This window comes from Molossus molossus, unplaced genomic scaffold, assembly GCF_014108415.1.
Source record: "Molossus molossus isolate mMolMol1 unplaced genomic scaffold, mMolMol1.p scaffold_m16_p_23, whole genome shotgun sequence".
Taxonomy (NCBI): Eukaryota; Metazoa; Chordata; class Mammalia; order Chiroptera; family Molossidae; genus Molossus; species Molossus molossus.
In genome coordinates this window covers 25,218,255-25,233,606 of record NW_023425359.1, presented here as the reverse complement: position 1 = coordinate 25,233,606, position 15,352 = coordinate 25,218,255, and the positions used below count along the sequence as shown (strand labels likewise).

Genomic DNA, 15,352 nt, shown 5'->3' with positions numbered 1-15,352 from the left:
TGGTTGAGCATCGACCCTGCACCAAGAGCTTGCTGGTTCGATTCCCGTTGAGGGCACATGCCCAGGCTGTGGGCCCGATCCCCAGTGGGGGGCGTGCAGGAGGCGGCCAGTCGATGTTCTCTCTCATCAATGTTTCTATCTCTCTCTCCCTCTCCCTCCTCTCTCTCTAAAATCAATAAAGAAAAAAAAATGTACTCATATGGCTGCTTTTCTCATCCCTCCTGCCCCCCATCTGCCTGGAAAACTCCAGGGGTTCTCGGAACACGCCCCTTGAGGGTAACACATTCTGTCTCGAATCTCATGGTCTCAGGGACCGGAGGCCCTCAGAGCCCCATCTGTGACCCCAGGCTGCTGCCTCCAGCCGCAGGTCCCCCCTGCCGGCCCCCATGCTTGCATGAGCTGGAACTGGGACCTGCACCCCTGCTCCCCCAACCAGACTCCAACCTGAGTGTGTCCCAGCTGGGCAGGGGAGGGGTGGGTGGGCACTGCCCAGGGACTCACAGGACCCGAACGGCTCGGGTCCGGCCAGGGGCTTGGGGCTCAAACAAGGAGCCTCATGCCTTTTGGGGCTCACGTTCCAAACATTGGAAAGTCCCCGGCAGGTGCGTTTGTCCAGCAGGCCCCTGTCCTCGCTGCTTGCTCAGGAGGGGCTCCCCAGGCACTGCTGTCCCGCTCCGGGGCCTGGGACCCCGCCCGTGGTCCGTCCTCGGCGGGCCCTCGTCGGCAAACACGTGCAGTCTGTCCTCCAGCGCAGCTCTGGACAGACACCGTCCCCCCTCCCAGCCACGGCTTTGTGCCCACTGGCAAGGACGGGTCTCGAGAGGGGTTGGGAGCAGCCGTGCCCTGGCGTGGCTGCTGCGGGTGGCTGGCCGGTCTCACCAGCTAGGGGACTGCCTCCCCGCTCTCCAAGTGAGACCCATGCCTCCGAGCCATCAGGGGGCCCCACGTTCATGGAGAGAAGGTCCGGGTTTCCCGGGGGCCCCGGGGGACGCTGCCCGGTCCCCTCTGTAGGCGTCCCTGCAAAGAGGCTAGAATCTGCCGGAAGGATTGCTGGGCTTCAGGGAGCCCAAGCCCTGAGGCATCTCATCAAGGGAAGGTCTAGCAAACACGACTGCTGAATCCCAGGCCGGGACACAAAGTTCGGCCCTGGTGGCTTCAATGTAAGCCTGGTCCTCACCGCTGCCCTGAATCTGCCCTCGGCGCCGCCTCTCGGCCTGTGCCCAGGATGCTGGCCGGATGGAGGGCCCCGTGGCAGGAGATGAGCCCAGGGTGGGGGTGGAACCAGGCCACTGGGCTCCGAGGCCGCTGGGGACCACGGAGGGGACGGTTTCAGCTGACTGATGGGACAAGCGTCCGAGAGCAGAGTGGGCGAGAAAGAAGCCGGCGACCTGCCTGTGGGGGCGTCTGCAGGACGTGGGGGGGCGGCACGGTGGCCCCCAGGCAGCAGGGCTGGGAAGGCTGGACGCGTGGTCAGGCGAGGGGAGCAGCGGGCAGAGAATGGGCGAGTCTGCCTTTGCCCAGAGAAGAGCTCGAGTCACTGAGAGGCAAGGCCTGAGGGCCGAGGGGTCAGGGCTCGGGGGCACCGGGAGGGGAAGCCTGGTCCAGACAAGGGGCGCCCCTTCTTCAGAGCTGGGCCGGGGCCTTGGAGATTCAGAGAGGCGGAGAGTTAGCGTGGCTGCCGCCGGCACGGTTTGCTCTGCTCGTTCATTGTGGTCACACTGAGCCCTAAACATACACTGGTTGGCAGACGATGGGGAGCCCTGGGCCCGGCCCTGCGGGTCACAGTCTAGCGGTGCAGCATCCCCGGCCGGTGAGCAACGGTCCCCACGCAGCCAGCTGCCTGTGCCGGGGAGACAGCACCCCGACTGGACGTAGGAGAGCGCAGGGCCTGTCCCGTGGCTTTGGGTTTCTGGAGAACACCTGCTTTGTGTCCCCGCGAGGCCCGCAGACCTGTGTCCCGAGAAGGCCACTCAGCCCACGAGAAGCAGCCAGGGGCCTGGAGGCTGTCTCCGCCCACCAGATGCTCGGGCATGTCTTGGGGGTTGCCGCCTGCCCCCAGCCCTGCCCCCAGCCCTGCCCCCAGCCTCTGCCCCAGGCCCCGGCTGCTGGCATCTGCTTTATCAGGAGTGTCAAGAGGGACAGCTGGCCTGTGTCACACACCTGCTTCCCCTCTGTCCCCTGCATATCTGGGCTGGTTTTAAATAGCTTATCTGAGCAGCTGGACCACCACATGGGCTTATATGGAGATGAGCGTGCTCCGTCCGCCCTGTCCCCGGCACCTGCCAGCATAGCAGCCAACGCCCCCTGCCCACCGCCGCCGCCCCTGCGCCCCCCCGCGAGGCAAGGCTCCCAAGGCCGGCCGTGCGCCTGCTTAAAGCCCTGCCCGCCCCGTGTCCTCGTCCAGTCCCTGCCCAGGCGCCTGTCTGTTAGCTGCCCTGCTCAGAGGTAAGACTCGAGGAGACGCAGGAGGGGGGCTGGGGAGTGAGGGATGGGGGCTGGCGTCCTGACTCCTTCGTCCGCACTCTGCCTGCGTCTACTCTGAGGACGGCCGGAGTCCACGGAGGTCATGTCCCCTCCACCGGGAGGCTTTGAAGCAGGTGACACAGGGCTCCAGGCACAGCGTGACCCTCCGTTAGAAATTGGAGGCTCGGGTCTGAACCGCGCATCTGCCACTAGAGACATTGCAGTTGGGGAGCCCTTGGGGGGCTAGCTCTGTCCCGGGCCTCAGTTTCCTCATCGGCAGGATGGGTGGGCTCCCCATCAGGCCCCTGTCTCCCTAAATGCACTGCGTCAGGGACACCCCAAAGTTTCCAGTCAGGTCCTTCTTGGTCCCCAGAGAGCGGAGTGAGCCTGGCCACACCCTCAGAGCCGTCCTGGGGCTCACATTTTCTCCCCAGGACCCCAGACACAGCCCTGGGGGCCCCGAGAAGGACCACAGTCCAGCAGATGAAGTTCATCTGAGTTCCCAGACCCAGCACCCCCCCTTCCCAGACAGCCGGGCTGGGAGGGCCTTTCAGAGGGGTGAGCCCAGCTCGTTGGATTAGAGGGTGACCCCCGAGTCTAGCTCCCCACCCCACAGAGAGACCTTCCCTTGATTTTCAGCTTCTCCCGCGCAGGGGAGAACATACTTGGGGAGGGGGGTTGCTGGAGTAACAGGAATTTCAAGCACATCCTGGGCCTAGTGACACGAATCTTAAAGGACAGCTCCTTCTCTGGGGCAGAAGGGACATCTGCGAGGCTCCGGTTGCCCCTGCCCTCCCTCCTGCCCCCAGCCCCCCACACCTCACGTCCTGTCCCCGGCTCTCCTGGCTGATGGCGCAGCTTTAAGGCTGTCCCAGCTGAGTGGGGGACAACGGCTGAAGGATGGCGTTCCATTCCTCAGAAACTCAGGCTTTCGCAAGACCGGAAGTCGAAGCTCATCCACTTTACAGGGAGGGCAACAGAGGCCCAGAGAGGTTCAGTGACTGAACTAAGGTCGCACAGCAAAAACTAGATTTTTTTTTTAAACCCACACTTTGGCTCCATGGCCCGTATTCTTTCTTCTGTCCACTGTGTTTGCTTTAGTCCCAGGGAAGGCAGTGGAGGGAGGGGCGAGGAAGCCCCTCTGTGGGAGCGGGTGGGGCGCGGCGGGGGGCAGGGGAACAGTTGCTTGAGGGAATTATCACACCTGCTCTGCCAGGTTCTCGACTGTCTCCCATTCTGGAGCCCCCAGCTCAGCCTGTCCCTGAGCCCTCATTGGTCCTGCCTTCGGGCACCTGGCCAGCTGCAGCCTCATCTGAGAGGCTTCCCCGGCCCCCAGGGCTGGTGTGCTATTTTGGGGAGCTGGGCGGTGCTCCCAGGAGCAGGGAGAAGGCTCCACACTGCTCCCTCCTCCTCTGTACCCCAGGGCCAGGGGCTCCGAGCTGGTGGGAGGCAGGGCAGGAGAGGAGGGGGGCGCCAGAGACCCCCTGCCCCCTGCTGGCCATGCATAGCCTCTCCCTAAGGTGACAACTCTTCCCAGCTGCAGAGCAGCCCCCCCAGTTCTCAGCCACCGGCTGGCCGCTCCCCTGGGGCCGGGGCAGAACGTGTTGGCCAGACGCCCCCCCCCTGCCCCCAGCCCGGGGCTTGTCTCCAGCTGCGCATCCCGAGGGGACAGCATCACAAGATCCGGCCGCTCCGTCAGGCACTTTGCCTTGCTCCCCCAGTGGTGACATTTGCACAACACATGACAAGTCACTTAGGATGTGGACAGTGTTACCGCCACAGAGCTGGCCCAGGACTGACCAGGGGCTGAGCTGAGGGAGCCGGTCCGCTCCAGCCCACACTGACGGTTTTTCTCTTTCTGGGGGGACAGAGGCCATGTCTGACGCAGAAGAGGCCGTGGAGGAGTACGAGGGGTGAGTCCGGGTGGCCGGTCCATCCACCTGTCCCTGTGCTGTCTCCTCCCACCTGCTCCGGGGCCCCCGGGAGTGTGTGTGGGTTCGTGTGTGAGTGTGTGAGAGAGTGTGTGTCAGTGTGAGTGAGTGAGTGTGAGAGTGTGAGTGTGTGAGAGTGTGTGTCAGTGTGTGAGTGTGAGTGTGTGAGCGTGAGTGTGAGTGAATGAGTGAGTGTGTGAGTGTGTGTGAATGTGAGTGTGTGAGCATGTGTGAGTGCATGAGTGTGAGAGTGAGAGTGTGAGTGTGAGAGTGTGAGTGTGAGTGTGAGAGTGTGAGAGTGTGAGTGTGTGCACATCCCTGACAGTGTCCTCTCTCCGCAGGGAGCAGGAAGGTAAGCACCTGCACGCTCACGGGGAGGAAGGACACAGCCTGGTTTGAAACTGACCCCCCTCTTGTTTCCTTTCTTGCCCCCGTGACCTTCTCGGAGCAGAAGCAGCTGCGGAAGGTATGGGGCTTGGGCTGATGGGGGGGTGGGAGGGCCCCCAGGATCCCAGTCCTCCTGGGAGCCCCGAGAAGCTGTCTGTCCCGTCCTTCACTCCCACACCGTGGCTCCTACGCAGGACCAGCCCCGACCTCGGTCGCTCAGGTTCAAGGCAGAAGGCTAAGCCTGTCACTGTCCTGTCTAACGCCAAATGGCTCAAACAAAATCACCACTTTTTCCAATGAACTATTTTTGCTTTTTTTCCTCTATTTTTTTTTTTTTTTAATTTACCATAGAAAGTTTTCAATGCATGTAAAAGTAGCAAAACTGGAACAATGCCGCACCTCCCGCCGTGCACCCATCATCCGGCTTCAGCCATCGATTTGGGCCAATCTCTCACCCGGCGCCACCGCCTGGCCCCTCAGCTCCGCAGGGCCAGGGCCAGGCCAGCGGGGGGAGAGCGGGGCGGGTGGAGGTGGCGTCGCCAGGGAGGCTGCGGGGAGGCAGGAGCGAAGTCAGGCAGACAGAGCAGCAGACAGACTTCCCGCCACCGCACCCCAACACGCTCCTGCCCAGGTGTCCAGCCCCCATGGCCTTCAAGTAGAGAACAGGTCTCCGCCTGCAGAGCCCAGCCCTGGCCCCAGACTGCAGACGGCCCGTGCCCTCCGCATGACGCACGGGCTCCGCAGACCTCGTGTGGAGCAGGGACACGTGCCTGAGGCTGTGGTCACGCAGCTTTGAGTCACCCTCTCTGCTCTGTGCTGTCGCCGAAGGTCTCGCTGTGTCCAACCAACGCTATTGACAGGAACCCTGGGGCCCGAGCTGGCCGAACCTGGGTCTGCTGACCCCATGCCCACCCCTCCCGCCCTGGGAGCTGCGGTGAGCGCGGGCAGGGCCCAGTGTCCGCTTGTCTGCCCGTGTCTGCCGTTTCTCCAGAGCAGGAAGAGGCTGCGGAAGAGGAGGCAGCAGAAGAGGAGGCTGACGGGGAGGCGGAGGCGGAGGCGGAGGCGGAGGCCGAGGAGACCAACGCAGCCGGTGGGGCTCTGGGGGGGGTGCAGGGGCTGCGACATGGCGCTGTGGTGGCCAGAGCCCCCAGCCACACCTGTAGGGGGAAGGGATCCACTCAGACACGCTTCCAACCTGCACCTCTGCACCTCCCGTCTGGGCTGGGACGCAATGGTCAATTGTCCTTGAGGATCTGTGACATTGGGCCCTTCTGTGTGGGGCAGCGTCTGGGCCAGGGCACATGTGCGTACATGTGTGTGTACATGTGTCTGTGTGTGTGGTGGTGTGGATGTACCTGTGTATGCATGTGGCTGCATGCATGTGTGTGTGTACATGTGTATGCGTGTGGCTGTGTGCATGGGTGTGAACGTGTGTGTACACGTGTATGCGTGTGGCTGTGTGCATGGGTGTGAACGTGCGTGTACATGTGTATGCGTGTGGCTGTGTGCATGGGTGTGAACGTGTGTGTACATGTGTATGCGTGTAGCTGTGTGCATGGGTGTGAACGTGCGTGTACATGTGTATGCATGTGGCTGTGTGCATGGGTGTGAACGTGCGTGTACATGTGTATGCGTGTGGCTGTGTGCATGGGTGTGAACGTGTGTGTACATGTGTATGCGTGTAGCTGTGTGCATGTGTATGAGAACAGATGGCTCTGGACCCAGAGGTCAGCAGGTGCACCGGCCCCTTCTTGTCAGGGGCTCCTGCAGGGGAACCTGGGAGCCAGGACCTGCACTAACGCCTCCCGTTCTGTTTAGATGACAGACAGGAAGAGGACGGTAAAGAGGCTGGAGGTGGAGGTAGGACTGTGGGCACCAGGAGAGAGGTTTGGGTGGCGAGGGGCCCCTCCCAGTGGCTCTGGGGGAGAGGATGGCCTTGGTGGCCTGCAGGTTTGGGATGTTGGGCTTCATGCCCCTGCCCCTCCTCATTCCAGAGAAGCTGCCCAGTGGGAGGGGGACAGCACCCAGGTCCCCACGCGCAGCCGGGTTTCAGAAGTCACACCCCCACATGAGCTTCTCCAGCTCAGGCAGAACCTCTCAGAGCGCAGGGTCTGCAGGGGGAGAGCCGGCCCACGTGGTGGTCTCCGCTGTGGCCACAGCCACAGCTCTGGAGGGAGGGCGCCCACGGGGCTTGGAGTCAGCGCCCTGGGAGCTCTGGGGAGAGGTGCTCCTGGGGCCTGCATCCCCGCGGGTGCTCCTGGCACGGGGAGTCCAGGGCTGTAAGGGACTCACTGTGCAGATGGGAAAATGAAGGCCCACAGTACCCAGCCCCTTGGGACAGAGCTGGGACCAGAGCTGGGACCTCCTGACCCGGTGGCTTCTCTCCTCCGCAGATGGCCCCGTGGGGGAGTCCAAACCCAGGCCCAGGTGAGCAGGACATACCTGCAGCCAGGCCCCGGGAGCAGAGGGCCGGAGAGGGAGGGCGTGGGCTGGGATGTGCCGGTCACACTCACTAGGGGACACTGCCCAGTTCAGGGGGACAGACTGTGACCAGCCTGGGCCAGACACCCCAGCTCCATCATTTGTCCAGAACCCTCCCCTCCCTGGCCACCTGCGTGCACACAGCAGCCCTACACAGACTCGTGGGCAGATGGGGAGACTGGGGACTGGACCCCACCGGCCCCCTGTCACAGTATGTCGGGGAGCAGGGGCCAAACTGCAGGACTCCCGGGCTCCTGGGAGAGTCTGTGGGGTCAGCCTGGTCACAGCCTCTCCACCTCCCGGTGGTGTGGCTCTGAGCAAGTCACTGTTTTCTGAGCCTCCGGGCTCTTGCATGAGATTCAGGGGGACAGCGTGAGGACAGAACGGAATGCAATGAGAGCTGCGTCCTGCTGGGTGCCCAGACCGCAGCCCCTCGGCCCAGGGCGGGCTGGTGCTCACAGCTCTTCTCTCCGACAGGCCATTCATGCCCAACCTGGTGCCGCCCAAGATCCCCGACGGAGAGAGAGTGGACTTCGATGTGAGTGGGGGCTTCGGGAAGGGCAGACCTGGGCTGAGGCGGCGGCCGGGGCCTTGGATGAGAGACCTGTGACCCGTGGGCTGAGGGAGGGTGGCATGGGAGGGTGTCCGGCACAGCCAGGCTGCCACTGCCCCCAGTGTAGGCCGCAGAGCCCTCCTGGCCAGGCCCAGGCCCTGCCGGAGGCCTTAGGCGTGGGGGAGGGCGGTGTGTGCCTGCTCGCCCCCTGGAGCCCCGCCGGTGTCCGCGCAGGACATCCATCGGAAGCGCATGGAGAAGGACCTGAATGAGCTGCAGACGCTGATCGAAGCTCACTTTGAGAACCGGAAGAAGGAGGAGGAGGAGCTTGTCTCGCTCAAAGACCGGATTGTAGGTGTCCTGCTTCCCACCCCCGTGCTCCCTGAGGCCCCTCCCTGTCCTCAGCCCTCTAGTGCTAGGCCTCACCTCCTCCAGGCAGCCCTCCCTGAAGCCTCTAACCCTGCTGGAAGTGGGTTCTCCTTAGGAATCGCGCACTGTGGCTTCTTGGGGCCCCGCCCGAGCCTGGACAGTCCTCCTGGGCTGGAGCTGAGGGCAGCCAGGCCCTGGCGTTGGGGTGAGCGGTCAATGCCTGTTGCCCTGCCCCTGCCCTCCTCCCATGGGGCACGGCTCCTCACAGGGGAGGGAAGGTATTCGATGACTTTTCTCTGTGCTGACCTGCTGCGGAGCCGCTGGGGACTTGGCCTCCATCTGAGCACAGAGCAGTGGCCGCGGCGGGGCAGGGGTCTCATGAGACAGGGAAGCCAGCCTGCCGCGTTCAAACCCTGAGGCCAGCCCCGCAGCGAGTGAGGATCGCAGGGTCATCTGCAGGCTTGGGGCGTGGCCCGGCCTTATCTGGGCAGGACTTTTCTGTACGCCGCCCACCTGTCAGGGCTGCGTCCCTGCGTCCCTGCATGAGGACGGAAGACTCTGGAGGGAAGTCCCCTGTGGGGGCATCTCTCCCCGTGTCCCTGCTCCTCCGGGGGCCAGCCTCCATGCACACCCGGCCGGCTGGGCTCTCTCCACAGGAGAAGCGGCGGGCAGAGCGGGCGGAGCAGCAGCGCATCCGCAGCGAGCGGGAGAAGGAGCGGCAGACCCGCCTGGCGGTGAGCAGCCCCGCCCCAGCTCCTGCCGGCCCAGCCCCCCGCTCGGGCGCTGGCTGGTCAGGAGACAGCCAGCGCGGGGCACGTGGGCTCTGCTCACACACGAGGCAGACACGCGCGGTGCGTGTGAACTCAGGATTTAAGAGACTGCCTGTCCCTTGCTCAGCATGGGCCACCTGGCAGGTGAAGATGCCATGTCCTGTTCCTGTGCCCACGGGCAATGGGGCCTCGGCTCAGGAGTCAGGGGTGCCTCGTTCATTCAGTAATCAAAGTCCTCACACTCCTGAGGGCCAGGGGACCCTGTGCGGGGACCCTCGGAAGCTTCGCGCCCAGTGGAGAGCGCACACACTCACGCATCCATAAAGCCCCGAACCAGTCGGCTGGGCCCTGACCTCCGCCTCCCCCCAATCAGGAGGAGCGAGCCCGACGGGAGGAGGAGGAGAACCGCAGGCGGGCGGAGGACGAGGCGCGCAAGAAGAAGGCCCTTTCCAACATGATGCACTTCGGAGGTTACATCCAGAAGGTGGGAGGGGCAGCGGGGTCCTGGGGGCCCAGGAGGAACTCCCCAGCTGTGGTGGGTGAGACTACCGCCTCCTCACGCCAGCCCTCCACCCCCTTGGGCGGTGGTTTTACTAGGAGGGGCCTGCTGGGGTCAGGGCTGTGGGAGAGCCCTGGACACCCTGGCACCCCCCACTCCAGCCACTCCCAGGAGCCCCCCACCCCGAGGCTGCTCACAGCGGGTAGAGCTCAGCTCTGGTTGGAGACAGCTGTGTGGGGGCCTCGGTTTCCTGACTTGTAAAACGGGATTAACACGGTCTGCCCGCCTGCTGTCAGGTCAAGGGAGCCCCCCCCCCCCGGCGAGGTGGCTTATTCTTGGGGACTCACCCTCAGTTCCACGCCTGTCTCATGGGAGGGGGATGTCCAGCTGCCCTTCCAATGTCCCAGCTCAGAGCCAGGCCAGCCCCTGCCTGCAGCGACCACACAGCCAAAGTCTGGCTGGCCCTGCTAGCAGAGCACCCGCCCCCCACCTCCCGTCCTGGTGTGGGAGGTCACCCACTGGGAGCCTGTCTGAGTCACCTTCTTCTGTCCCTGTCTCTGCCTCCCACCCGCCTCCCCCCTGCCCCCTGCCCCCCACTGTCGTCTCCGCCTCTCTCTCTGGGTCTTTCTGTCATGGTGCCCTGGTTTAGCAGGCGCAGGTGGGTACACCTCTTCTTAGTTTTGGGGGATCCCTGGAGGGGAGGATCGTGGCACTGGGACTGGGTGGGGAGCAGGGATCCTGGTGAGGCTGAGGAAGATGCTGGAATGACCCTCGGTGCCCGAGCCTCAGATTCTCCGGGGAGTCCGGGCAGCGATGGGGTGGGTGCTGTGGGAATAGGACGAGCACCTGGTCCCTCTCCCACTCCCTGCAGGGTTTGGGGGGCTGGGGCACGGGAGGGGACGTCCTCCAGCCAACACCCGGCTCCCTGCTTGCCACCCTTTCCAGACGGAGCGGAGGACTGGGAAGAGGCAGACGGAGCGGGAAAAGAAGAAGAAGATTCTGGCCGAGAGGAGGAAGGTGCTGGCCATCGACCACCTGAACGAAGACCAGCTGAGGTAGGGCACCTGCGGCCCAAGGGCGCCTTCTCGCCGCTACCACCAGGGGGCGCTGCCGCCCCACACATTCTCCCCAGGGCGCGTTGGGGGACTGGTGTCGGCAGGTGCAGCCAGCTCCAGCCAGGCCTCGCTGGTAGAGCAGCCTCTCACCTGTGCGAGCTCCCCTTGTCCCCTGCGCTCAGGTGGCGGCCAGGGGGTCGAAGTAGATGCTCTACAGGGCTAGAGGGCTTCTCCCTGTCCTCCGTGTCCCCAGAATCTTGTCCTGGCAGCCCCAGTCCTGAGCTCTCTTACCTGCCCTCTGGGGCCCATGCTGAGTCAGGTGGGCAGGTGGTCTGAGCCCCTGGGGGCTGGGGCTGGGGTGAGGATGAAGGTGGATGGAGGACCGTCCTTATTGTCCTCGGGCCCTCTGCCCCACTCTGGACGTGCAGGGAGAAAGCCAAGGAGCTGTGGCAGAACATCTATGACCTGGAGGCTGAGAAATTCGACCTGCAGGAGAAGTTCAAGCAGCAGAAATACGAGGTGAGCCAGCCCACCGCGCCCCGCCCCCAGCCCGGCTCCTCCTGGTCCGAGTGGGTCCCACCTGCTGCGGGTCAGGGCCCTTCCGCAACCATCGCTCCGTCTAAGCCGCACACCTGCCCAGGTGCCCTTTCCCACCAGTGACCCGTGCCCCCCGCTGGGCTGTCGTTGCTGGAGAGGTCTGAGGCTTTGCTGGGGCTCCAGGCTTGGGGTGTCCTTCCGGGCTGGATGGGCGTGGATTAGCCCGGAGGCCCAGACACAGGGAGCCAGGGTACGAGGGTGCCCCACAGAGATGCTCCCACTTCACTGAGCCCTGGTGTGGGTACAGGGGCCGAGCTGCAAGCTCACAGCCTGGGGGGTCCCCAGACACCAGACAAGAAACGGGCTCAGCACCAGCTCACATTTGCCCCCACTGCTCCCAGAGCAGCTGGGCCTCTCCCCGACAGCTCAGCCGGAGACGCAGGGCCCCCCCTTCCTGTGCTATGGGAGAGGCAGTGTTGGGGGTGACAGAGAGGTGACCTTGGGGGGCACACTGCCTGGCTCGGGTTTCTGGCTCTGGCCCTCACTAGGGTCACGCACAGGCCTCTTCCTGAGGTCGTCGTGAAGGGTACAGAGGTGACCCCCTCCCTGGGCCATGGGGCTGGGCTGCAGGGGCTCCCGTGAGTGTCCCCCGCTTTCCTTACAGATCAATGTCCTCCGGAACAGAATCAACGACAACCAGAAGGTGTGAGTATCCGAGCGTGGCCTGCCCTCGTCCCCCCCCCACCCCGTCTCCCACCCTCGTGCCCTCCTCAGCCCTTCGGGGCCCCCCTGTGCCCTGCCCCTTAGCCAGTGCCCACTCCAGACGGCCTCTCTCAACCCTCAGCGCCCACCCTGGGAGACCTCCGATCCCGCCCTGGGTCCCCCTGACTGGGTCCTGTTTCTCCTGCAGCTCCAAGACCCGAGGGAAGGCCAAGGTCACTGGGCGCTGGAAGTAGAGGCTGGGGGTCTGCGCCTCCGTACCCCACCCTGCCCGCCCCCAGCTCCTGGGGCCCTCCTGGCATGGGGCAGGGCCAGGGGGCAGCTCCTGTCTGGACACCAGGAGGGCCCAGCCGGACACTGCCACACACGGCCGCACCCCACACAGCCGCACCCCACACGGCTGCACCCCACACGCCCGCACCCCACACGCCCACACCGCACCAGCAATAAAAGCCACTGGACACCAAATGGCATTTTTACTTCCCCTCAGAGGGAGAGAACTGAGGTGAGACCCCCACCTCGCCAGGGACCAGGGCCTCTGGCGGAAAGGGTGTCCGCCAAGTCCCGACAGTGGTGAGGAGAAAGTCGGGAGCCAGCTGCTGCTGACTGTCCCTGCCCCGGTGGCCGGCCCGTCCGTGCCAGGGCAGGACGGAGGTGGCAGGACCCGCTCCCAGGCGGGCTCCGCCCCTGACTCCACAGTTTCTGGAAAGGGCGGGGAGGTCCCAGCCCTGCTGCCCCACCCACCGCACCCTGGTTCTCAGCCCCCACCCCACAGCGACGGGCCGTGATCTGCTGTCCACTGCAGACTCGAGAACTGTCTCCACCCTGGTGCGCGGCACCCTGGCCCCGGGCTCTCAGGCCGGGGCCACACCCCGATCCCAGAGCAGCGTCCTGGCGAAGTCTGAGGGGGGCGGCAGGGCCAGGGCTGCCCCTCAGGAGCACGGAGGGCGGCCGAGGCGGTGCGGCCTGTGCGTGGCTGTGAGCACGTCCACAGGGGGGCGCCCCAGAGAGCGGCCTCCAGGACAGACAGGGCGGGAAGGGCACCCCGGGAAACCAGGCAGGGCCGAACGGGAACGGTGTGTTTGGGGACATGCCTGTCCTGGGTGGGGTGCGGGTGTGAGTGAATGGTGGGAGGGAGGGGACAGAGAGCGTGATGGAGAAGCCTGAGTCTCGCTGCGGAACCTGGGAGCTGGCCGGGGTTTTCAGGCGAGAAAGGAGGTCATCAGCGTTGTTTCGTCCTGGCACAGGGGTGGCGGGGGCGGGGACCAGAGAGGAGGGTTGGCCGGAGGCGGGGACACTGGCCATGGGGGAGCCAGGCTGAGACAGTGGTGGTGGGTGCGGAGACGAGCTGGCGTTTTGGAGCGATCGGGACCTGGCGCCCGGATGGGAAGGGCTCCAGCTTGGGCGACGGGCTGGAGGGACTGCATTCGCTTTGTCTTCGGTTCCGCGAAAGCACCGGACCGAAGTGCGTCCACGTGGCCCTGGGCGGCTTGGCTCGCCAGTGCAGCATCAGCCGCGGACAAAAGAGTCGTGGGTTCGATTCCCGGTCAAGGGCACGTACCCGGCTACAGGTTCAGTCCCCAGCCCTGGTCGGAGCGGTGCAGGAGGCAATCGATTGATGTGTCTCTCTCACATCGATATTTCCCTCTCTCTCTCCTTCCCTCCCTCCACTCGATCTGAAAAGATCAATGGAAAAACATCCTCAAGGGAGGATTTAAATAAATAAATATAAATAAACACACAAACTTGAGCCCTGAGCAAAGACAGGAGGCCCAGGGAGGGGCTGGGAAGAAGCTCGGAAGCCCCTGCTCCCTGCCTCAGTTTCCCCTGAACGAGCAGGAGAGCCCGACCCAGGACCCTGGCTGCCCTCCTCCGTCCCCGCTCCCGCGTCTCTGGGGGATGGGAAGGTCACACCTGCTGCATGGCATCGGTAGATTATAGGTAATTCCCTGAGGTCCTGTGACAGGGGGTCACTCCCCTCCAGGCCCCACCTGTGTCCCGGGAGACTCGGCCCCAGAGAGCGGGCCTGTGGGCTGCAGGGGAGCCCAGGGCCCCGAGGGCTCGCAGCCCTGGTTGAAGGCTCCTTTCTAAGCAGGGTGTAGAGGGCCCGGTTGGAACAGCCAGAGGCTCAGAACCACCAGGTACATGCAGAAGTGGTTTTATATTCACCACAGTCAGAACTCTTGGAGGTCCTGCTTGGATGGGGTGTCTCTGCTGTCCCCCGTCCCCTCCCCCCTCCCCGTCAGTGGGCCATCAGCTTTGCCGTGCCTCCCGGGGGGCCGGGCATGCTCCTCGGCGACACCTGTGTTCGCTAACCTGGTGGCAGGCGCTGGGTGACTGGGGGGGGTCCCTGCTGGGGTCACTGGAGCACTTTTACCTCGTGGCCCTGGTCTCAATGGTCCCACCCAGCCAGCCCCAGACTAGGAGCCTCACGGTCACCCTGTCACTAGATTTCCAAGAATCGGGCGTCCCTCTTTGCGGGAATGCCTACTCAGCAATGCGCCACCTCCGCGTGCCCAAGGGGTGAGTGCGTCTCCGTTGCCAAAGATGGAATCACACCCAGTATCGCCCGCCTTCTCTGTTCCAAGACTCTTCCAGGAGCCAACCGGGTTCACTTGGGCTGGGTGCCAGCAGACCCCTCTGTGGGTCTCGGTGTCCCCATCTAGGAGTTGGGGGCACACCACACCCTGGAAGTTGGCCTTCCCGTCGGTGCCTACACTGGTGGTCTCCCTTTTCCAGCCGAGGGGCGCTGGGCACCTTTGTTCCCTCCCTGGGCCTCGCTGTCCTCGTCTGTGAGGTTAGGGTGAGGCCGCACCTCTCAGAACCCCATGGGCCCACGGACACAGAGCAGGTGTCTGGGTGGTGGCATCCCTGCCCTGGTGGGTGGCGCTCAGTCCTTGCCTGGTCCAGGGCCGTCAGAGGGCTCCCTGGGAGGACGTGAGGCCCTTGGCCCTCTGTTCAACAGCACCCCAAATAATCCACTGCAGGAAGAGTTCACAGAAATGACAGCAATTTATTGATTTCCTTTATTTCCAAAAAGAGCAAATACATAGCATATCACACAAGCAAGCCGGGCCTGGCCAGCACCGAGCTCACACACACACACGCGCGCGCGGAGCAGAGACAAGGAGGAGGCGCCAGTCACCCGCAGCATCCCCGGCCCCCCACAGCCTGCTGCCGTCACCCCAGCTGCCCCACCTCTCAGCCAGGCCCCGAAGTGAGCAAGGGAGGGTGTCACTGCTCCTGAGTCCCCGCTTGGTGAGGCTGCTGGCCAGGGGCCTAGTGTGTCTCAGCACAGGCCACCCTGGGGTGGGGTGGGGATGGGGGACCCTGGCTGCTCCCCTTCCTTATTCCGCCCAGGCTGGAATGTCTCATCCTGGGTGTGGACCCCGACAGCCACGTGGATGCTGGGTCCACGAAGCCCCTCTGCCCCCCTGTAGGCCGTGTCCTTGGGCCTGTCTCAGGCTTGCTGCATCCAGAGTGATTGACAGGCCAGGTGACAGGCCCAGCTGGCCGCCCGGGGGCACGAGAGAGGTGACCCGAGTCAGGCCTCACGGAGGGTCCCTCCGAGGGCCCCCAAAGGCAGA

The 15,352-nt window shown here is 64.4% G+C and overlaps 1 protein-coding gene across 4 annotated transcripts; it reads left to right on the top strand.

Moving 5' to 3' along the window:
• The first annotated feature begins 4,338 nt into the window (after positions 1-4,338).
• TNNT2 (troponin T2, cardiac type) lies at positions 4,339-12,001 on the top strand. 4 transcript variants are annotated; one of them, XM_036277552.1, is made up of 14 exons: positions 4,339-4,376; positions 5,441-5,447; positions 5,775-5,871; positions 6,600-6,635; positions 7,175-7,208; positions 7,740-7,800; positions 8,050-8,166; positions 8,841-8,918; positions 9,328-9,438; positions 10,103-10,111; positions 10,399-10,508; positions 10,937-11,027; positions 11,710-11,750; positions 11,956-12,001. In XM_036277552.1, the coding sequence occupies exons 1-14, from the start codon at positions 4,339-4,341 to the stop codon at positions 11,999-12,001; spliced, it is 876 nt and encodes a 291-aa protein (XP_036133445.1). The 4 variants fall into 4 exon arrangements, with proteins under 4 accessions (XP_036133445.1, XP_036133443.1, XP_036133444.1 ...); XM_036277550.1 differs by lacking the exons at positions 5,441-5,447; positions 10,103-10,111 and adding exons at positions 4,736-4,746; positions 4,846-4,860 and having other exon boundaries at positions 5,773-5,871; XM_036277551.1 differs by lacking the exon at positions 10,103-10,111.
• The last annotated feature ends 3,351 nt before the right edge of the window (positions 12,002-15,352 follow it).

Excerpts from the sequence above, each read along its gene's own strand:
- TNNT2 (XM_036277550.1), top strand. The coding sequence starts at position 4,339 with ATGTCTGACGCAGAAGAGGCCGTGGAGGAGTACGAGGG. Across the intron at positions 7,209-7,739 it reads GAGTCCAAACCCAGGCCCAG|GCCATTCATGCCCAACCTGG; the intron begins GTGAGCAGGACA and ends TCTCTCCGACAG. Across the intron at positions 11,028-11,709 it reads TCAAGCAGCAGAAATACGAG|ATCAATGTCCTCCGGAACAG; the intron begins GTGAGCCAGCCC and ends CTTTCCTTACAG.